Here is a 24,140-nt window from a genome sequence, read left to right on the forward strand (position 1 = left end):
TCACATTAGAAATTTCGAAGAGAAATTACAGATAAAACATATCGGTGCTCATCGGCCATTGGACATTAACATTACACAACAAGTTGGAAATGGCTAATTCATCAATGAGTGGTTTGGAAGAAGTCAGTCGCTAACTGCAAGCATTGGAAAGCAATCACTTGCCTGCTATTCAGTGGAGTGGGTGTGTGGTCCCAAGTCTATGTTTAAGGGTCTCTTTTCCAAGCTTAAAAGGTTATAAACATTCAACATTAGCCATGGTGTCAATTAAGCATGACTTCTGACGCTCTCAAAACAACTGGAAACTCAGAACTGGGAAATCTGATTTTTGTGATTTCACAAGCTCCGACTGGGAAAATACATTTTGAACGGTCATCCAACTCGGAATTGCAAGTCGGGAACTCGGGCCTCTTTCTAGAGCTCTGACCTGAAGATCACTGACTACCTTGTTTTTTCTCAGTCTTCTCAGTTATTTTGAAAGCACCATAAATCTAGAGAATGCCAGACTTTGATGACAAAGTTTTCTGAAAAAAATTGCCCACAAAGGACTGCCGCACCAGCTTCAAGTGAGCACAGCACAACAAGGTGAGTCCAAAAATGTATTGTATGCCACTGCATAAATTGTCTGCTTGTATGCCCCCTTTATTTATCATATGGTTCTGACTTGGTGTACAGGGAGAATACTGTAAGAAAGGCCCGTGTTCTGAATTATGTTGCTGTACATTTCAAAAGAGCTGATCAAATAGTTATATTGACTACGCCCGTCCTAGCTCGTTCATTAATGTCTTAAACGAAATTACAGATTGTCTATTATCTGCTCATCGTCCGCTTATGTCATAGTTTATACATCTCAATTATCAGTAGGAACCAAATTTGTTTAAGCAAGTCAGCCATATCAGCTATGTTTTTTTTAAAGGCAGTAAATTAGGCTGACTTAACTGTTATAATTAACAGGTATAGCAGTGGTAAGGTGTTGGGACTGTGTGGGCACCGTTTATCACCGTTATAGTGCAATTAATGTATTGTTTAGTGTTGTGCAGTGGGTTTGCTGGCATGCATCTAAAAATATATTTTTTGTTTGCCCCACCAAGATTTACATGCGAAAATCGCCACTGCCTGTATTCCAACACACCAGCCTGGTCGCATATACAAGATGTAACATAGTAAACGTAAATCCTTGACCCATAAAAATTTGCATTCGGGTCTCTGATTTACGTACAGAATACTACAAAATACTCTGAGACCAGGTTGCACAGCCAGCCGCCATACACAGCTCTGCAGGCTGGATCTATCTCCTTTAAGTCACCGCCCATTTCAACAGAGGAGGCACGGTTTACGCATCAGGTATATTATGAATAATTCCATAATGACCCCTGTTAGACAAACGACTCATAGGCTAACTGCAATAATTAGGTAGGCTACGTTTGCCATCTTACTCTGTAGGTTCGGCTTCAAACCTGTATTGCTTGTGGGATAGGTCGTTCGGGATTTGAGCATCTGCTGGCAGGGAAGATGATTCGGACAGTATGGCTGAGTGTGTGGAATACGCATTGCGATGCAAAACCATAGAAGGCTATACATTGAAAAGACGACAAAACGAACGTTGTGGTCGTAATAATAAGGGGAAATTGTGTTTCTAGTGCGCACCTTTAGACACTGACAGCCTGCTACAAGAAGGCCGTCCAACCTCCGCAGCCTAAACATTTCACGCCAACATTACTGCCAACCGGAGGAGAGATACCGACGCTATACATGACTCACACCCAGGCTGCCTCTACATATTTGGCCTGGACTTGGGTCCCCTAAAGCGGTATCCCGCCTGTCCATAAATCCGAGACTGCACAGAGAGGTAACAAAACCATCGTGATATCCACACCATAACTGCGGATAAAAGCTGTGATCGCGTTTAATTTGTGTGCGTCTGTTTTATCGCACCTCTGCGCAAAAGGTATACTACCCATGGATACACCCGTGGTCAATATTTCATGTGGCATTTTATCATCGTTTAGGATGGTGACCGACGGAATTAAAATATGTTAGTATAGCCAAACCGTTACATGTGAATACAGTGTCATGTTGTGTATGTCATCACTTTTAATTAAGTGAAATTGGTTGATTTATAGCCTGCGTCTTGTCAATGAGATTTGCATTAAGAATTGACGCTGGGAATTCCCAGAGTAGCCTAACCCAATAGCGAGCAATGATCACAGACTGTTCAGTGCGGTCCCTATTCAGTAATGTGCGCAAAGCAATGCGCCTGTGGCATCGACAGCACGAGAGAAGCGTAGCGTGTTGACATGCTAATTAATTGATGTAGGCTAGTTTGCCTTGTAGACTACAGTAGGTAATATAGTAAGATGTGTTCAATTCACCTGTCAATATTGAGAGTAGGCTATAAAACATGATACTTCTCTGTAGGTGGTATAGGCTACCCATTGTAAACATCACTTTGTGGCTGCGTAATACCCTGGGGAGTACAGCGTAACTCCATGCGCTATGCAGCTGAGCATTGACATCATGCCATTATTTCAGATGGTATGAGTGAGTTTATGTTATGCCTACAGCCAGGGTGTCACAGCTCCAGTCTTCAAGGGCCGACGTGTCTGCTGGTTCTCGTTCTATCCTGTTCACATGCCACTGATTTAAGACCAGGGAAGAGGAAACTATTACCCTTTCACAATATCATGCAAATGTAGCAGTGTGATGTTGTTCCCCTAGATTACGCACCAAATTGCACACAAGGACCAATTCAAATAGGCCAGGTCAAGAGGGGATGTTAGTAATTTGATAATAATAATAATAATTCAGTGTATTTTTTTTATTTAATTACAGCCGCATAGCTAATGTTTTTATTTGGTGTACAAACACTTTTTCATACCAATATTGTACATACAAGTGATGGTAAAAGTTTTGTATATTTTGGTTTGGCCCATCGCGGGTTATCTGTATTCCCATACCACTTTATCGTTCTCTTTTGCCTGACCCTCGGCTAGCAAGGTGCCGGTGAGCTGTGACTGCACCAAGGGTAACGTTTGTGTTGTCTCTTCGTGTGCAGGGCAAATAAAAAGATTTCAACGAGCAGACCATCAGTTGTGGCAGCGTCCTAATTAAAAATACACAACGCAGAATGAACCACGCTACAAACTGGTGCCGCGACCTGCCGACTGGTTAGCTCAAGCTGACCACCGGAGCTGTGCATGTGGAGGAGATGCGCGATCCGCGCATGCGCACTTGTTGATGGTTTGCTATAAGTGAATGTATACTGTAAATAGTGAAGGTGAATGTAGCATATTCACTAGATAATTGTATTGGTGTTTATTTGTATGTTTTGAGGGAATTTGTTTATTGCATTTTTTTTGTATTTGTATGCAGTAAATTACATTGTAGCTTAGTTCTCTATTGAGCCATGGAAGACTCTCAAGTCCATAAGATGAGTTATGCTGGGGATTTTGGTGTGGTTAGTGTGGGTAGAGGGAGGGGTGTCCATGCATTTACACCATTTGTACAGTCAGCTCCTGGGAGTAGAGTGTTTGCTAGTCCTAAGTTTACAAGCACTGGGAGGGGTAGGCTGTTTACTCCACCTGACCAGGGTATCCCACCTCTGTCTCTTGATGTATCATTGTCCCCAGTCCTCAGTAATAATGGGACACCGAGTCAGCTTAGTGACCTTATTAAGCAGATTGGTTCAGAGATAGGAGAATCTATCAGAGCGAGTTTACTGCAGCCTGGGGCTTCAAGTCTTTCTCCTGCCCATTCCCCTGACCAATCCCAGCAGTTTCCCCTGCCTGAACAATGTGGGTCAACTTTTATTGATGCGTCCAAGCTGAATCTGGTTGTGAAGTCAGAGGTTAGTGCTCCACCTTTCTTCAGGGGTGATGGCTCAGATGAGTACTCTGTCCTGGAGTGGGAGGAGCTAATGGGAGTCTACCTAGAGAAGAGGGGTTACACTGGGTCTGAGAATGTTGGGGAGGTGATGTCTAGGCTCATGGGGAGGGCACGGGATGTGACCAAAGTCTGGATGCGTAACAACCCTGTTGTCACAGATGTTAAGGCAGTGTTCAGTGTTCTCAAGCAACACTTTGGGGATACTGTCTACTCAGGTATGCCATTAGCTGATTTCTATTCAATGAAACCATATGTTAATGAGGGTCCACTAGATTTCTGGATTAGGCTTAACAAAGCTGCAGACGCAGCTGAACAGTATCTTGTAGGTGAGGGTAGAACTTTGCCCAATCAGCGCTCAGAGTTGGCAGTCATGTTTGTACGCAACTGTCCTGATAAAGAGTTGGCCCAAGTGTTCAAATGCAAACCCCTTCGTGACTGGACAGCCAGTGAGGTACAGGATCGTTTGGATGAACTGTTAAGGGAGCGTAAAGCATGTAGAATACAACTTTCACAGCAGGTGGCTGCTGTCTTCAACTCCCCCCAGGAGGAAGTGGATCCTGAGAGCAGACCTAATGTGTCATCTTTTTCTCGATGTGGCCGTGAACCAGAACAGGCCCAATCTGTATCTGAGGGTGGGACATTAGAGAAAGTTTTGAGTATGCTAGAGAAGGCTCTTGTCAGCAATACTCAGTCTGTGAACAGAGGGCCCCATAAACAGTTCCCCAAACGTGAGCGTGAGTGCGCTGTCTGTGGAAGCACTAATCACTGGACCAAAGCTCACTGTCAGATGCACCAGCTGTGTTTCAAGTGCTTCTCTCCTGGCCACATGAGCTTTGACTGTAGTGAGACTGGGCAGCGACAGAGCCCTGGATGTGGACAGACTGGCAGGTCTGGAAAACTAGAAAGCCTCCATTCTGAGGAGGGCAATGTGGGGCAGGCTAATTTTTCCTCCACTGATGATGATGATATCCAATCTGTTTATTCTTATTTTTGTGAGTCAGTACCCAAGAACAACACAGTAATTTTTCAGAACACAATGAGAATTTCTCAGAATGACAGTTTGTTTTACACCACCGTGCTAGTACAGGATAAAGTTGAGCTGAAGGGGATGTTAGATAGTGGGTCCATGGCTACTACTCTGCGCGCAGATATTGTACCTCGGTTGAGGGAGGCAGGAGTGGTAGAGGGGAACTTTGTAGCTCCTTCAGACATCATACTGGTGGGTTGTGGTGGGACGCAAACTAGCCCAGTGGGCATGTGTGACTTGAAACTACAGCTTTATGGCTTCAGTTATGTAGTCCCAGTGCTTATTGTAGATGGGCAGGTTGATGAACTCATTGTTGGCACTAACGTGTTGAAGTCTCTGATTAGACAGTTCAAATCAAATGACAGCTACTGGCGGGTGGTGGGTACGCCAGGTCCTTCTGGCCAGTGTGAGGACAGCCGGTTCCTGCGTCTCCTATCAAATCTGGAGAGATGGAGAGGAGACTCCATCCCAGATAAAGTGGGCACCATTAAGTTGAAGAGGGCAGTAACGCTCCAACCCATGAGTGAGCATCTGGTGTGGGGCCGCTTACCCCCAAAGACAAAACTCTCTGTGGGCAGTACTGTTGTTGTCGAGCCCAGCACGTCTCGTTGTGTGAATCGACACATACTAGTAGGGAGAGTAGTTACGCCTCTGTGGGGGGATGGATGGCTCCCTGTGAAGATTGTGAATCCAACAACTTCGCCAGTTACCCTGAGACGAAATGCTAAAGTGGCAGATGTGTACCCTTGTATTGCATTGGAGGATTTTGATGATGTCAAGCAGCAAGCTGCTTACCAGAACGTGGCAAAAGTACAATGTGACAGCTCACATGGCAGTCTTACAGCTAAGAGTTCAGTTGGTGGCAGTGTAGTTAATGACAACAGTACACTGAGCAATCTTGGACTTCAAGGCCTGTCTGTTGAGGAGTGTCCAGTTTCACAGTTCTGGAAAGACAAACTTGTCGGTTTAATTGAGAAGTATGACACGGTGTTCTCTAGACATAGCCTGGATTGTGGAGAGGCAAAAGAGTTCTGCCATCGCATACGGCTGACTGATGACCGCCCATTTCGATTACCTTATCGTAGGCTTTCTCCAGCTGATTACCAAAAACTCAGGGAAACACTGGATGATATGGAGGAAAAGGAAATCGTCAGAAAATCCAGCAGCGAGTATGCCTCACCATTGGTGCTGGTATGGAAAAAGAATGGGGACTTGCGTCTATGTACTGACTTTAGGTGGTTAAACGCCCGCACAGTGAAGGATGCTCATCCCCTGCCTCATCAGGCTGATGTACTGGCGGCGCTGGGAGGTAATGCCTTCTTCAGCACAATGGACTTGACATCTGGGTACTACAATGTGCCACTGCATGAAGAGGATAAGAAATACACTGCCTTTTCCTCTCCTTTAGGTCTGCACGAGTACAATCGTTTGCCTCAGGGCCTTTGCAACAGCCCAGCTACTTTTATGAGAATGATGCTGACCATCTTTGGGGACCAAAACTTTCTAAGTCTCCTTTGCTATTTGGATGATCTGATGGTTTTTGCTAAGACGGAGGAAGAGAGTCTGCAGAGACTTGAGATGGTTTTCCAGCGGTTGCAGGAGCACAATCTTAAACTGTCTCCGTCTAAGTGCAAGTTTTTGAGGAGGTCTGTTAAGTTTTTGGGCCACATCATTTCTCAGGAGGGCGTAGCCACTGATCCTGCTAAGGTTCAAACCATTTTGAATGTGACTGAGAGTGAGATGATGGAAGCTGATGGTGTCACTCCGTCTCCTAGCAAAATCCGTTCTTTCCTTGGTATGGTAGTATACTATCAACACTACATTGAGAATTGTTCCATGGTTGCTAGGCCATTGTTTCAGCTGACTACAGGTCAGAAGAAGCCTAGGAGAGGCAAGGGCAGAAAGAGGCCTGGTCCCTCTCGCAGGCTCACTGCTGCAGACTGGACTGCTGAATGTCAACTCGCTTTTGAAGCTTTGAAAGCAGCACTAGTTGACCAGGCACTGCTGGCTCATCCAGATTTTTCTCAGCCATTTTTGCTTTCTGTTGATGCATCTACTAGTGGTTTGGGAGCTGTACTATCCCAAGTGCAAGATGGGAAGGCCATAGCCAGGCCAATAGCTTTTGCTAGTAAATCTCTTAATCATGCACAATCCAAGTATCCTGCTCACCGGCTGGAATTTCTAGCCATGAAATGGGCCATTCATGATAAGTTCAGCCATTGGCTGCGAGGGCATAAGTTTACGGTGTGGACCGACAACAATCCACTCAAATATATTCTTACAAAGCCGAGACTTGATGCATGTGAGCAGAGATGGGTTGCAAAGCTGGCACCTTTTGATTTTGATATCCAGTACATACCAGGGCCCAAGAATGTCGTTGCTGATGCTTTGAGCAGAGAGCCATTTGTCCGCTCCAAAGTTCTGCACCGACTGACAAGAATTCCATATGATGTCCTGCTGGAGGAAGCCAGAGGTCTTCGACTGGATGATGTACAAGACATGTTCCGTCTCTCCTGTGAGCAGCCCGAGGCTGGCTGTGGAACGTCTATGGCTCCTGGGAGTGAGTTGAGTAGAGCTGGAGACGATGTCAGTGGGTTGGTTTCCTGTGAAGAGGTGTCTGCTGTCCTCCATGCCCATCGCCGATGGGATGATGGTGCCACAGTGAGGGCCGTTTCACATGTGCAGCACCTTGAGAAGTTGATGTCCATGGGTCAGAGCCCTTTACCTGTCCTTACACACAAGGAGCTGTATGATAACCAGTCACTGGATCCTATCATCAGCAGAGTCATGTTCTTTGTAGATAGAGGCCGGCGCCCATCTAGGAGAGAGCGAGTCTTTGAAGCTAAAGAAACAGTTTATACTCTAAGACAGTGGGGGAAACTCACCACGCGGTTAGGGATTCTGTATCGTGTCTCAAAACACCCAGTGAGTAAGAAGAAAATATTTCAGTATGTCGTACCTGTGTCTTTGAGAGGCCTTGTGTTGAAGGGAGTTCATGATGATGCTGGTCATCAGGGTCAGCAGCGCACATTGTGGCTCACGAGACAGCGGTTTTACTGGGAATCTATGGAGAAGGATGTCAAGGAATACGTGGCCCACTGTAAGAGATGTGTGTTGAGTAAAGCACCTGAGCCTGAAGCAAGAGCTCCACTTGTCTCCATTGTGACAACGGCACCTTTAGAACTTGTGTGTATTGATTTCTGGACTGCAGAAGATTCAAACAACAAGTCTATTGATGTGTTAGTAGTGACTGATCACTTTACTAAGCTGGCCTGTGCGTATCCATGTCCAAACCAGTCTGCTAAGACTGTTGCTCGTGTTCTCTGGAATAATTTCTTCTGCATTTATGGGTTCGCTGATTGCATCCATTCTGACAGGGGTGCTAACTTTGAGAGTTTACTTATTGCAGAATTACTTCAGTTATCTGGTGTTGAAAAGTCCCACACCACACCTTATCATCCCATGGGTAACGGTCAAGCAGAACGTCTGAATCGCACACTGGGTGGGATGATTAGAGCTCTGCCAGCTAGGTCTAAGGCTAAATGGCCTCAGATGTTGAACACATTGACATTCTCCTATAACTGCACTGTTCATGAGACTACTGGGTTTCCACCCTTCTTCTTGATGTTCGGACGCACCCCTAGGTTGCCGGTAGATGTTATGTTTGAAAGTGTGCTGTTGGATGGGGACACAGTAGATGTGGATAAGTATGTCCAGTCTCTGGGTGAGGATCTGAGAGAGGCCATGACATTGGCCCAGCAGCATGCCAGTAAGCAACAAAAGAGACAAGCCGAGGTCTACAACAGACGGTCTAAGGGTCACTCGGTGCAGAAGGGAGATAGAGTTCTACTTGCTAACAAGGGGGAGAGGGGCAAGAAGAAACTGGCTGATCGCTGGGAGAGTGTGGTGTACATAGTGGTTGCAAAGAACAGCTCACCGAACACATATCGTATCCAACACCCTACCACTGGACGCATCAAAACTGTGCATAGGAACCTGATTATGCCAGTCAACTTTCTGCCTTTACCTTCGTGGGAGGAACCTGAGGGTCACGGATCTCTATCGAGTGGTGACGTGATCTCTGAGATGTCTGCAAAGTCCAGCCAAATGGATGGGAGTGACGCCAGGACTGTCCACTGGGTAGCAGGCCTTCCTGAGTCTTCTGGGAGGATACTCCAAGAGGATGGTGAAGTCCCGGCTGATGAAAGTGAGGTGGAACAACCGTATGAAGTCCCCTTAAGTGAAGTGTGCTCAGCAGAAGTGGACCAGAGAGATATCCCCAAAGCCTACAAGAGTTCTGATTGCGAAACTCCATTCAGTGTGGATGATGTTACCTTGGTTGAAGATGCTTCGTCAGTGTGGTCTGTGACAATCTACCAGGATTCTGATCAGTCGTCTGACACTACTAGTGTTGAGTCGGTAACTGAAAGTGTGCTGGCTCCGGAGATGCGGATCTGTAGTACTCTCCATCCTGAGGTTAGACCTCTGAGCAGGGTTAGTGCTGTCTGTGACATTCCTGCTAGGTTTGTGGGTGAGGGTGTTCGGACTAGACTAGGTAGACTTATTAAGCCAGTGGATAGGCTAATCCAAACTATGTCTACACAGGAAATGAAACAGTTCTTGGTTTCTCAGTGACGGTAGGATATTGCCTACCTTTTCTTTTGTAGGAATGTAGGAATCTAAGCATGTCTTAGAATGATTTGTGGGTTTGTCTAATATATTTGACAATTCATGTAACTTTGTGTGTAGTCCATCGGCATAAAATGTATATGGCATTTTTCGTATACGGTTGAATAAGGGATTAGCTACCCCTTATTTTTCCTAATCCTTCGCGGGATAGCTTTTCAGCTGATCGACCATTTGTGGGTCTAGAATTAAGGGACTACACTGGGTTACTCTGTCGCCCTGTGGGTGTGAATTTTATTTTTTCTTTCTTTGCTTTGTTACCTTTGAGGTAATGTGTTTTGTTTTGGGCCTATAATCTAGTGTAAAACAGTGGGGGTGAATGTAGCAGTGTGATGTTGTTCCCCTAGATTACGCACCAAATTGCACACAAGGACCAATTCAAATAGGCCAGGTCAAGAGGGGATGTTAGTAATTTGATAATAATAATAATAATTCAGTGTATTTTTTTTATTTAATTACAGCCGCATAGCTAATGTTTTTATTTGGTGTACAAACACTTTTTCATACCAATATTGTACATACAAGTGATGGTAAAAGTTTTGTATATTTTGGTTTGGCCCATCGCGGGTTATCTGTATTCCCATACCACTTTATCGTTCTCTTTTGCCTGACCCTCGGCTAGCAAGGTGCCGGAGAGCTGTGACTGCACCAAGGGTAACGTTTGTGTTGTCTCTTCGTGTGCAGGGCAAATAAAAAGATTTAAACGAGCAGACCATCAGTTGTGGCAGCGTCCTAATTAAAAATACACAACGCAGAATGAACCACGCTACACAGACTCAGACCATACTGTGCTGGCTCAGAACATCGCAGCAACTATGGTGGATGGTGTAACCAGGCGTGCTCAATACGACATGATTTTGGCCCAAAAGCCTTCATGTGTGTGCATTCGTTGGGAAATCAGTGCATTTAATTGATCAATTCAGTGCCAGTGCAGGGAGAGATGAAAAGAAGCCGGACTGCAGCCACCGAGGACAAGAACTGTGCCCCCCTGGCCTTTGCATACAGTATAGTCACCTCAAATCAAGTGATCAAAGTGATACACCCAGGATGTGTCAAAGCTAGGCTTAGCGGAGTTGCCAACAACCAGATGCATCCAGTTCTCAGGGATACAGCTAATTCAACCTAGCTTCTTTTTTTCCGCAGAAAACCAGATGTGGGAACTCCACTCAGGCGTTTTCTTTTACGGCTGCTACGTTCGTTGATATCAAAGCAAACAGTAGCATCTCATATTGAATTTCAAATAGTCCTGCCAAGCTTCACTTGGATGGAATCAGTCACAGACGGGGTTGAGATCATTTCCATTTGAACTCAGTTCATGAAATGAATCAAACTCAAAATGAAATGGTTAAAAACAGGTGTCGCTAAGGTGAGGATTCAGGGAAGATGAGCTGATCCTAGGTCTGTGCCAATGGGCAACGTTGACCCAGAATGGTACACTTTCCATCGTGTTGTCCCTGGTTGTCTCAGGCTGTCTTTGTCGCCATCTGTTTTGTGGGGTCATGCAGTGCAGGTGTAGTTGGTCAAAGTGATGTACAGTAGGGAGAGTGAGAACCGGTTTTAAATGGACGTGTCTGGTTTGGCTGTACAGTTTATATGCTTGTTTCATATGTTTTTTTCTTGACCCTGCGTGTCTTTCTGTCTGTTTGTATTGTGTGTGTATGCACATCATAAGTGTCAAATTAAGGTGCAGATGAATGTGCATATGTGAGTAGCCTTCTTCCATTATGTTTATAAAAATATCGGCGTTCAAAAGTGGTATTGCATGAAATAAGGAAGTGAGCGTGAATGGAACCACTTCCGTGGTGCTCACTCTCATTGCAGGTCATTGTGGGATATCTCTCAGCGTGTGACTCATTCCAGGCATGTATTCCCATGGGGAGGCAGCCAGTGAAGTAGCCATGACGAACCCTGGCACAGTATACAGTTACTGCTCTCATAGTGAGTCAGAACGGCATTCATTATTATGAGGCCTCAGTGCATCAATAAAGCTTACGCGTTCATATGAGCTGCATTACCCATAGTGAACAGGTCCATGAATGATTAGTCATATCCACAGTAACATTACCATGCTTAATTTACCATGCTTTATTTTTTTTTAATAATAAATTTTACCCCCTTTTCGTGGTATCCAATCGCTAGTAATTACTATCTTGTCTCATCGCTACAACTCCCGTACGGGCTCGGGAGAGACGAAGGTCGAAAGCCATGCGTCCTCCGAAGCACAACCCAACCAAGCCGCACTGCTTCTTAACACAGCGCGCCTCCAACCCGGAAGCCAGCCGCACCAATGTGTCGGAGGAAACACCGTGCACCTGCCCCCCTTGGTTAGCGCGCACTGCGCCCGGCCCGCCACAGGAGTCGCTGGAGCGCGATGAGACAAGGATATCCCTACCGGCCAAACCCTCCCTAACCCGGACGACGCTAGGCCAATTGTGCGTCGCACACAGACCTCCCGGTCGCGGCCGGCTGCGACAGAGCCTGGGCGCGAACCCAGAGACTCTGGTGGCACAGCTAGTGCTGCGATGCAGTGCCCTAGACCACTGCGCCACCCGGGAGGACCCCCTCCTGCAGTTTTGTCACAGAACACAATGCCTCAGATGTTTTGAGGGAGCATGCAATTGGCATGCTGACTGCAGGAATGTCCACCAGAGCTGTTGCCAGAGAATGTAATGTTTATTTCTCTACCATAAGCCACCTTCAATGTTGTTTTAGAGAATTTGGCAGTCCGTCCAACCGATCTCCCAACCGCAGACCACGTGTAACCACGCAAACCCAGGACCTCCACATCCGATCCCTTCACCTGTCGGATCGTCTGAGACTAGCCACACGGACAGCTGATGAAACTGAGAATTATTTCTGTCTGTAATAAAGCCCTTTGTTGGGGAAAAATGTAATCTGATTGTCTGGGCCTGGCTTCCCAGTGGGTGGGCCTGGGTCCCACCCATGGCTGCGCCCCTGCCCAGTCATGTGAAATCCATAGATTAGGGCCTAATTCATTTTTTTCAATTGACCGATTTCCTTTATATGAACTGTAACTCAGTAGAATCGTTAATTGTTGCATTTTTATTTTATTTTAATGACATGGAAGCAACGTTTATTCAACCAGTATTTGTGCCCAACAGAATGGCTCTCTGGTTTTCTTGCCCAACAATAGGATTCTATGGCTTTACCATAAACCTGGTGCCCAACAAGTTCAAAATGGAACTGATTATTTATTTCTAGGCCTAATAATACTCTTTCACACAGTTCTAACCAGAATCTCAAAGCACCAGATGGATTCTGTGGGTCCCAATACAGAAGAGCATTGTTTATTTTTATAATTTTTTTTACCAACCTTTGGAATCTGCAATTTTTTGTCCTAAGCATAAATGGTTACCATGGCCTTGTTTTGTGTCTTTAAAATTAAAACTTGCTTCCTTCTTTCCTTCCTGGATGCAAATCAATCACAGATCTCACATGACATGATGGATTAAAGCTGTGTAGCAGAAGCCTAGCGTTCACCTATCCAGTCATGTAAGAGCCATTATTTATTTCAAGGAAAGGAAGGCTGCATTTTCAGGTCAAGGCCCCTGTACTGTGTATAGAGGCAGTGAACAGGCTCCTTATCCCATCCCATTGGCTCAGTGAGACAGACATAACCCAGACCTCTCCCACTCAAATTAGAGAAAACAATGGCATACAGACATGGAAGGAATTTGAGGACTGACCTCAAGAACAGTTGCATAACTACCATTCAAGTGAACAGACTTTTCGCTCTCTCGACTGTACAATTTCTCAAAATGCTCCTTCTCCCACAAGTGTGTGTGTGTGTGTGCGCACATGTAGCTGTGAACATATCTATTTGTACCTGCATGCATGTGTGTTCCCCAGTTGTAAAGTCTTGTTGACTCAGGGACATCCATGCAAGCATTCCTTTCTCCAGTATCATTCCGGACGCACAGGCAATCATCTCACACATGCATGACCTCTCTTCTCATGTACTGTCGCACTGAGCAACATAGATTGTTATAAATCACTATTAAACTGAGATTCCGTGATCTGTTGCCTCGGGCAGCAGGATGAACTGATGATATTGTAGATGTGCACAATGTAAGACATTACACTTCTGTTACAGGAGTTTCCAGATTGACTTCACTACTCTCCTTTCTGTTAATCAAGAACCTATCCGGTATATTACAAGTTGCAGCAGGGAGACACCACCCAGCACAGAAGCAGAGGAAAAGTCTAGGTGGCATTCTCTGAACTGGCCCTTAGAACCGTTTCCGGTCTGATTCAGATATGTCAACATTAGCACTAGGGGCTTATAGGAAACCCAAATAAGGTAGTGACCTTTGTCTCCTGCTGCAGAGTTATCAATCAATCAAATGTATTTATAAAGCCCTTTTTACATCAGCCGATGTCAGAAAACAGAATCCCAGCCTAAAACAGCAAGCAATGCAGATGTAGAAGCACGGTGGCTAGGAAAAACTCCCTAGAAAGGCCAGAACCTAGGAAGATACCTAGAGCGGAACCAGGCTCTGAGGGGTAGCCAGTCCTCTTCTGTCTGTGCCGGGTGGAGATTATAACAGAACATGGCCAAGTTGTTCAAACGTTCATAGATGACCAGCAGGGTCAGATGATGATGATGATGATAATAGTAATAATAATCATCATAGTGGTTGTAGAGGGTGCAACAGGTCAGCACCTCAGGAGTAAATCAGTTGGCTTTTCATAGCCGATCATTCAGAGTTAGAGACAGCAGGTGCGGTAGAGAGAGGGAGTCCAAAACAGCAGGTAGCACATCCAGTGAACAGGTCAGGGTTCCATAGCCGCAGGCAGTACAGTTGAAACTGGAGCAACAGCACGACCAGGTGGACTGGGGACAGCAAGGAGTCATCAGGCCAGGTTGTCCTGAGTGATGGTCCTAGGGCTCAGGTCCTGAGAGAGAGCGAGAATTAGAGGGAGCATACTTAAATTCACACAGGACACCGGACAAGACTTGAGAAATACTCTAGATATAAGACTGACCCTAGCCCCCCGACACGAACTATTGCAGCATACATACTGGAGGCTGAGACAGGAGTGGTCAGGAGAGACACTGTGGCCCTTTCTGACGTTACCCCCAGACAGGGCCAAACAGGCAGGATATAATCCCACCCACTTTTCAAAGGCACAGCCCCCACACCACTAGGAGGGATATCTTCAACCACCAACCTACTACCCTGAGACAAGGCCGAGTATAAAGTCATAAAGTAATCAGATCATCAAACGGTGTCCACAGACTGTCCTCAATACAACAGTAAATAATCCGTGTCCTCAGTCCTTGTACTTGGACCTTAGTAACTTGATCTGGCGTCAATCTCTATTAACAAATATGAGAGCAATCCATAACATTCAGCATAAAGCCTAGTGACCATTAACTCACATCACAACATAGCTCCGGGACAAGAACAGAAGAAAAGTTAAACCTTGTGCTTCAAGCGCTTAGTTGTTGTGGACCATGGCCTGACACTGCTGTTTACTTAGTACATCGCTGAGTCTACTTTTTTAATATAGAATCACTTATCAGGCTGTAGACCTGGCTCCTAACAGTACTTTTTTCTTTCAGATAGTTTAGGTGATTGATTAAGTTCGCACCCCTTAAGTATCTCCAGTCAGTTCATGCATATAAAACCAGAGTCAAACCATCTGTAACAGTGCACTATATATACAAAAGTATGTGGACACCCCTTCAATTTACTGGATTCGGGCTATTTCAGCCACACCCGTTGTTGACGGTGTGTAAAATTGAGCACACAGCCATGGTATCTCCATAGACAAACTGGCAGTAGAATGGCCTTACTGAAGAGCTCAGTGACTTTCAACGTGGCACCGTCATAGTTCGTCAAATTCACGTGGTAGGTCACACAAGCTCACAGAACAGGACCGCCGAGTGCTGAAGCGCGTTGCACGTAAAAAATCATCTGTCCTTGGTTGCAACACTCCAAACTGCCTCTGGAAGCAACGTCAGCACAAAAACTGGTAATCGGGAGCTTCATGAAATTGGTTTCCATGGCCAAGCAGCCGCACACAAGCCTAAGATCACCATGCGCAATGCCAAGTATCGGCTGAAGTGGTGTAAAGCTCGCTGCCATTGGAATCTGGAGCAGTGGAAACGCGTTCTCTAGAGGGTGAGTCACGTTTCACCATCTGGCAGTTCGACGGACGAACCTGGGTTTGGCGGATGCCAGGAAAATGCTACCTACGCCATTGCATAATGTCAAATGTAAAGTTTGGTGGAGGAGGACTACTGGTCTGGGGCTGTTTTTCATTGTTCGGGCTAGGCCCCTTAGTTCCAGTGAAGGGAAGTATTAACGCTACAGCATACAGTGACATTCTAGACGATTCTGTGCTTCCAACTTTGTGGCAACAGTTTGGGGAAGACCCTTTCACGTTTCAGCAGGACAATGCCCCCGGCACAAAGCACACAGTGTAAAACCTCACTAATGCTCTTGTGGCTGAATGGAAGCAAGTCCCCACAGCAATGCTTCAACATCTAGTGGAAAGCCTTCCTAGAAGAGTGAAGGCTGTTATAGCAGCAAAGGTGGGACCAACTCCATGTCAATGGCCATGATTTTGGAATGAGATGTTCGACAAGCATGTGTCCACATACTTTTGGTCATGTACTGTAAATTAGTTCAACAGAGATCATCATTTCAATTTACCAAGGAACTACAGTACTGTGTAATGGTCCGCACCCACAACAGCATATTTGGTTATAGTAATGCTGAACAGACGATGAGATGAGCCCAGCATAGATAATCCCAAATCAGAAATGACTGGTGCTAATCTTATAGCTAATCTTATAGCTAATCTTCCAAAATGCCTTGGTTGTTGCTCAGCACATCTAAAATAAGCTCCTATTGAATCATAAAGTCACATGTCTCCCTTTTCATACTAAACAGTTGTGGTTCAGAATCGGACAGCCAATCAGACCGTCGTCCCCCTGATATCCCCCAGACACCTTTGCTGATTTAAGATCTTCCAGGGAGGCAGTTACAGCTCCCTTTCACTGATGGATCTCCACTTCCTTTTTCTGGGGCAGTCAATCTGACAGACTCCACAAAGCACGGAGGGAGAGAGGGAAAGAGTCATAGTAAGAGAGAGAGGAGGACTTTCAGTCCTTAAAACAGTACATTGGGACGTTGTTGTTGTTATGGAAACGTGTCTCTACTACAATAAATCCTGTTTTAGATTTTTTTTTGTCCCATTTGCATGCATTTAATTGAGAAGGAGAGATGAAACAATCAGCAGTTTCGCTTTAGCCCAGCTTTCCTGATGTAATTTCGTCATTAATTTGTAATGTTGATTAGGAAAGAGAGAATCACTCGGTGTGTAAATTAGAATGGCTAGGCCAATGTACTATAAATGCATTGGTGACTGGTTCTGTGACACCACATCAGTCTGGTGGTGACAAATGCTTGTTCAGGGATCTCGTGATTGCATTTCACTGAGAGTTGTCCGTTCACTGTTTTTGCTGTGCATGCAGTGCATCGGTTAAGAGTACTGACGTTTTGTCCTTTGTTTCACTTCGTCTGCCTGCCCCTGTCCCTCATTTTCCTCTCCATTTTGTCTTCTCTTTCCTAGTCTTGAGCTCTCTGTCTCGATCGTTGCTTGTTGGACAGCGTAAAGTAGCAGAGTGGACAACGCTGGCTGTCTTCTACCTGTCTTTGCTCCTGGATTGTTCACTGCACTCCAGGAATAATATTTTTTTACATTGGCCAGAGAGAGCTTGGTCAGAACTTTAGGTACAACACACCGCAGAGCTTTTATGGGAGGATAACTTCTGCAGCCTCCACATGAAACATTATTGACACCACCATCTGAAAGCTAAAGCTGTAGCAATCTACCATAGTTAAGTGTCCGAGGTAGACCGCATCTTTGAAGCGTAACCCAACCACTAAGATCAAGGGTTTCCGGTTATCTAACCCCCACCAACCTTTTGCCAGCTCCTGTAACTACAAGTCCAAACTTCCTGCTTTGGCCTTTCCCCCGCAGCCACCATGCGTCCCTCACTTGCCACAGCGGTCCTTCCAAGGACCCGTAACCATCCCCACACGGCCCACCCCCACAATGCACACGGATTGCCCGGACACTTGGGACGGGAGAACCTGTCAGCGCCTCGGAGGCGCAGCCCACACCTGCGACACACACTCAGCCCGGAGAACCTTCGGAGCCTGGTAGAGCGTGGTGGCGCCGCCGGGGACATGGCTTCCGCGGTGAGTAGCCCCATGGGCCTCCCGAGGGCCAACAGTGACACGGACCTGGTGACGTCGCAGAGCCGCTCGTCGCTGACGGCGTCCACGCTGGAGTTCACGCTGGGGAGGGGCGAGAACCTGGTCATCTCCTGGGACATCAAGGAGGAGGTGGATGCCACCGACTGGATTGGCCTCTACCACATCGGTGAGACACTCAGCATGCTCGTTTCACAATGGTAGTTAGTAACTAGGAACGTTTAAAGTAGAACACATGAACTGGTTGCCCCCAGGGATACATAGTTATGTTGTAGTCCAGTACAACGATCTTATTCAACTAATGATATAGCCCTTGATTAAAGGAATCAGTTGTGTTATGTACAGGTGTAAACAAAAATCATCAACCCCAGGGGTACCCTGCCAGAATAAGTTAAACACTAGTTTACCTTATCCAGCTACTGGTGGAGCATTGAATCAAAGGTTAAAATAAATGCTCAGATTTTTTTATTGTAATAATGTTCCTAATAATGTTCCTTTGATTTGGACTGATAAGGCAAACTTTTTAACTAATACTACTGATCTGACTGAACTGATCCAAGCTGTTGTGTAGGACTTGCTGATTCTAGCTAGTTTTGTAGAGTTGAGAAATGCAAGTCTCTGGTGCAGGAGACTACAGAGTAAATAATGAAATTGGAGCTGTTGAAGTTCCACGGAAGGGAAGCCTGAGTCAACACACACATCTGACTTGGACCATCACATATCATATACACCTAAACTATCCTGGGTGGTCACCAATACAGTGCATTCGGAAAGTTTTCAGACCTCTACTTTTTCCACATTTTGTTACGTTACAGCCTTAGTCTAAAATTGATGAGGGGGAAAAAACTATTTAATCAATCTACACACAATACCCCATAATGACAAAGCAAAAACAGGTTTTTAGACATTTTTACAAATGTATCAAATAAAATATCACATTTACATAAGTATTGAGACCCGACTCAATACTTTGTTGAAGCACCTTTGGCAGTGTTTACAGTCTCCTCGTCTTGGGTACGACGCTACAAGCTTGGTACACCTGTATTTTGCAGTTTCTCCCATTCTTCTCTGCAGATCCTCTCAAGCTCTGTCAGGTTGCATAGGGAGCGTCGCTGCACAGCTATTTCCAGAGATGTTTGATCGGGTTCAAGTCCGGGCTCTGGCTGGACCACTCGAGGACATTCAGAGACTTGTCCTGAAGCAACTTCTGCGTTGTCTTGGCTGTGTGCTTAGGGCCGTTGTCCTGTTGGAAGGTGAACCTTCACCCCACTCTGAGGTCCTGAGCACTCTGGAGCAGGTTTTGAGTAAAATTATAGATACCGTATTATTAGAAAATGACTCTCAAGTGAAAAGTCAAAGTATTTGGTTTTAAATATACTTACCTTTCAAAAGTAAGTGTAATTGCTAAAATATATTTAAGTATCAAAAGTAAAAGTATAAATAATTTCAAATTCCTTATATTAAGCAAACCAGACAGGTCTTTTTTAAATTACGGATAGCCAGGGACAAACTCCACTCTGACATAATTTTCAAATGCAGCATGTGTTTAGTGAGTCTGCCAGATCAGATGCAGTAGGGATGACCAGGGATGTTCTCTTGATACGTGTGTGAATTATACCATGTTCTGTCCTGCTAAGCATTCAAAATGTAAACACAACTTTGGGTGTTAGGGAAGATGTATAGAGTAAAAAGTACATAATATTCTTTAGGAATGTAGTGAAGTAAAAGTTGTCAAAAATGTAAATGGTAAAGTACAGATACCCCAAAAAACAACTTAAGTACATTACACTGGTTCCAGACTGCTTTCGTTTAATAATGATGGAGGCCACTGTGTTCTTCGGGACCTTGAATGCTGCAGACATTTTTTGGTACTCTTCCCCAGATCTGTGCCTCGACACAATCCTGTCTCGGAGCTCTACGGACAATTATTTCGACCTCCTGGCTTGGTTTTTGCTCTGACATTCACTGTCAACTGTGGGACCTGATATAGACAGGTGTGTCCCTTTCCAAATCATATCCAATCAATTGAATTTACCACAGGTGGACTCCAGTCAAGTTTTAGAAACATCTCAAGGATGATCAATGGAAACAAGATGCACCTGAGCTCAATTTCGAGTGTCATAGCAAAGGGTCTGAATATTTATGTAAATAAGGTTTTTAAGTTTATACATTTTCAAAAACTGTTTTTGCTTTGTCATTATGGGGTGTTGCGTGTAGATTGAGGGGGAAAAATCTATTTAATCTATTTTAGAATAAGGCTGTAACCTAACACAATGTGGGGAAAAAATAGGGGTTTAAAATACTTTCCGAATGCACTGTTTAATAGCCCTGCTTAGAGTCAGGATTTTGATTGTAAACTACACCCGACAAAAATATAAACGCAACATGTAAAGTGTTGGTCCCATGTTTCATGAGCTGAAAATAAAGATCCCAGAATTTTTCCATATGCAGTAAAAGCTTATTTAGCTCAAATTTTGTGGACAAATTTGTTAACATCCCTGTTAGTGAGCCTTTCTCCCTTGCCAATATATTCCATCCACCTGACAGGTTTGGCATATCAATAAGCTGATTAAACAGCATGATCATTACACCTTATGCTGGGGACAATTAAAGGCCACTCTAAAATGTAAGTTTTATCACACAACACAATGCCACAGATATCTCAAGTTTTGAGGGAGCTTGCAATTGGCATGCTGATTGCAGGAATGTCCACCAGAGCTCTTGCCAGAGGATTGAATGTTAATTTCTCTATCATAAGCCTCCTCCGTTTTATTAGAGAATTTGGCAGTATGTCCAACCGGCCTCACAACCGCAGACCACTTGTATGGCATCGTGTGGGCAAACGGTTTGCTGATGTCAACGTTTGTGAACATGAGTGCCTCGTGGTGGTGGGGTTATGGTATGGGCAGGCATAAGCTACGGACCACAAACACAGTTGCAGTTTGAATGCACAGAAATACCTTCAAAAGATCCTGAGGCCCATTGTGAGGCTGCTTGTGAGGATGCATATCTGTATTCCCAGTCATGTTAAATCCATAGATTAGGGTCTAATGAATTAATTTAATTTGACTGATGTCCTCATATGAACTGTAACTCAGTAAGATCTTTGAAGTTGTTGCGTTAATATTTTTGTTCATTATATATTAAGCGGCACACTGTATAAGGCTACTTGTTAAATATTGCAGTGAAAAAACAACTTCTCCAACTTTTTCATATTTATTCATATAATGAACCACATATTGTTTTGAACCTACAGTATAACCAATTCGGTTCTATGCGAGCATACATACCCACTAAATACATTCAGGCAACAAACTAAAAGTATTTATCGAACACAAACTATAAGCAACCGCATTAGGCTTGTCTAAGACTCCTCTAATACTAATTTACCAGTTTACCAATATAATAATTGGCCGTGGGACGAGTCAGTCAACCTCCAGAAGCTTCTGAATCCTCTATCCACCTGCCCCTTGACCTGTCTGGATTTCCTCCTTTAAGGAAGAGGGATCCCAATCATCCCTGTCAGGTGAAAATATGAGAGGGAGGGAGAAAGCAGAGAAGGCAATCCATGCAGGGATCCCTCCAGCTATCGATCACGAAGCCATCATGCACTTCATTACTAGCGTCAGGGTATCAATCCCCCCAGGGTGCTGCGTGCTTTCCCACTTTCCACAACTAAGCAGACATTCAATGATATCACCCCCCCCCCCCCCCTCCTCTCTCTCCTCCACATCTTTTCCCCCACATCATGCTGCTTCGTGCTTGTTCAGTTCAGCCTGACGTGGTCGTTCATTTTAAGGGGGTGAAAGTGCTACGTACAGCGGAATTCCCTCGGTTTTAACACTGTGGGATGTTGCAATTTCTTGTCCTTTTATGTTAGAGGTTGTAGAGAATGTATTTTAGGAACTATACTTACGAATTAAAGGATAATTGTCTGAAGTTTGACGTATCTAAGGTTATGGTATAGTGCAAAACGGACATTATAAACTCAGGGGAAAAAAGAAAGGACCCTTTTCAGGACCCTGTCAAAGATAAATCGTAAAAATCCAAACATGTTAATTGTAAAGGGTTTAAACACCGTTTCCCATGCTTGTTCAATAAACAATTAATGAACATGCACCTGTGGAACGGTCGTTAAGACACTAGCAGCTTACAGACGGTAGGCAATTAAGGTCAGTTATGAAACCTTAGGACACTAAAGAGGCCTTTCTACTGACTCTGAAAAACACCAAAAGAAAGATGCCCAGGGTCCCAGCTCATCTGTGTGACCATGCCTTAGGCATGTTGCAAAAGGACTGCAGATGTGGCCAGGGCAATACATTGCAATGTCCGTACTGTGAGACATCTAAGACGGCGCTACAGAGAGACAGGACGGACAGCTGATCGTCCTCGCAGTGGCAGACCACGTGTAACAACACCTGCACAGGATCTGTACATTTGAACATCACACCTGTGGGACAGTATGGCAATTTACAGTATGGCAACAACTACCCGAGTTACACCAGGAACGCACAATCCCTCCATCAGTGCTCAGACTATCCGAAATAGACAGAGATGCTGGACTGAGGGCTTGTAGGCCTGTTGTAAGGCAGGTCCTCACCAGACATCACCAGCAACAATGTCGCCTATGGGCACAAACCCACCGTCGCTGGACCAGACAGGACTGGCAAAAACTGCTCTTCTCTGATGAATCGCGGTTTAGTCTCACCAGGGTGTGATGGTCAGATTCGCATTTATCGTTGAAGGAATGAGCGTTACTCCGAGGCCTGTACTCTGGAGCGGGATCGATTTGGAGGTGGCGGGTCCGTCATGGTCTGGGGCGGTGTGTCACAGCATCATCGGACTGAGCTTGTTGTCATTGCAGGCAATCTCAATGCTGTGCATTACAGGGAAGACATCCTTCTCCCTCATATGGTACCCTTCCTGCAGACTCATCCTGACATGACCCTCCAGCATGACAATACAACCAGCCATACTGCTCGTTCTGTGCGTGATTTCCTGCAAGACAGGAATGTCAGTGTTCTGCCATGGCCAGCGTAGAGCCCGTATCTCAATCCCATTGGGCACGTCTGGGACCTGTTGGATCGGAGGGTGAGGGCTAGGTGCCTTGGTGGAAGAGTGGGGTAACATCTCACATATTATTCAATATCTGTCACATGTCTGTGGAACTTGTTCAGTTTGTCTGTTGTTGAAACTTGTTATGTTCATACAAATATTTACACATGTTAAGTTTGCTGAAAATAAATGCGGTTGACAGTGAGAGGACACTTATTTTTTTGCTGAGTTTACATGGAACAAGAGTTGTGATAAGGCTGCAAATGTGGAGTGTAGATATGGGCTGTTCAATAAATATCTGACCGTAACATCATAGTGTTCATTGGGGTCCACCATTTTCGAGTTTTTCAATAATCAAACATTTTGTCTGTCACTGTCACGTCTTTGTAGACCACAAAACATGCATGTGCATAGTCATTTAGAACCAAACACACAAACTGAGTGGTCTGACAAAGCTTTTTTGTTCCCTGGCCGGCTCAGATGAGACCAGCCCGTCTAATGTGTGGGACTGTAAGAATCGCGGGGTGAATGGGACACAGAGGGGCCAGATTGTCTGGAGACTGGAGCCTGGTCCTTACTTCATGGATGGTGAGTGGGAGGAGAGGGAGTGAAGGGAAAAAAAGCTTCAATATGATCAAATATGATGTGGAATTGAAGTTTCAAAATGTCTTTGAGCAAAAAGTGCGGTCCAATGGGATGAGATTAACAAAGGGGGAGAGGCAACGCTTAATTAACAGGTTTTTGTTCTAGATAGCACCCCACCCTATTCCCTATGTATTGCACTACTTTTGAGCAAGGCCCATAGGGCCATTATTTCATGGTTAACTACTGGAAAGGTAATTACACTGCAATTACATAGTACGCTACATTTAATTGAGTTGTTAGTTCTGTAATGCAAGTAACTGTGAGCAAGATGTTTGCATTACTCTGTACATACTACCCTCTTAACAAGCAAGATTAGAAGTCATGTCTCACAATTGAGAATCAGCCAGCAAAAGAGTTGGTGAGGAGAGGAAAAGAGAAGTTGTGTTCATATCATGAATCTTTCTATTTCCCTCTAGCTGAGACCAAGATCTGCTTCAAGTACTACCACGGTGTCAGTGGAGCCCTGAGAGCAACCACTCCCTGCATCACTGTGAAGAACCCTGGAGTCCTGGTGTGTGTGTGTGTGTGTGTGTGTGTGTGTGTGTGTGTGTGTGTGTATTTTTTTTACGACTGTTAACATGTTTATACAACTT

General features: G+C 44.9%; 1 protein-coding gene across 3 annotated transcripts in view; it reads left to right on the top strand.

Moving 5' to 3' along the window:
• Positions 1–1,252: 1,252 nt before the first annotated feature.
• Positions 1,253–24,140, top strand: part of hecw2a (HECT, C2 and WW domain containing E3 ubiquitin protein ligase 2a) — a 49,119-nt gene continuing 26,231 nt past the window's right edge. For 2 of the 3 annotated variants that reach the window (XM_071342004.1, XM_071342006.1), the window contains exons 1-4: positions 1,253–1,341; positions 17,201–18,016; positions 23,383–23,490; positions 23,964–24,058. In XM_071342004.1, coding sequence (XP_071198105.1) covers positions 17,617–18,016; positions 23,383–23,490; positions 23,964–24,058 — 603 coding nt within the window. In that variant the 5' untranslated portion in view covers positions 1,253–1,341; positions 17,201–17,616. The other variant, XM_071342005.1, reaches the window with a different exon arrangement.

Source organism: Salvelinus alpinus, chromosome 14, assembly GCF_045679555.1.
Source record: "Salvelinus alpinus chromosome 14, SLU_Salpinus.1, whole genome shotgun sequence".
NCBI lineage: Eukaryota > Metazoa > Chordata > Actinopteri > Salmoniformes > Salmonidae > Salvelinus > Salvelinus alpinus.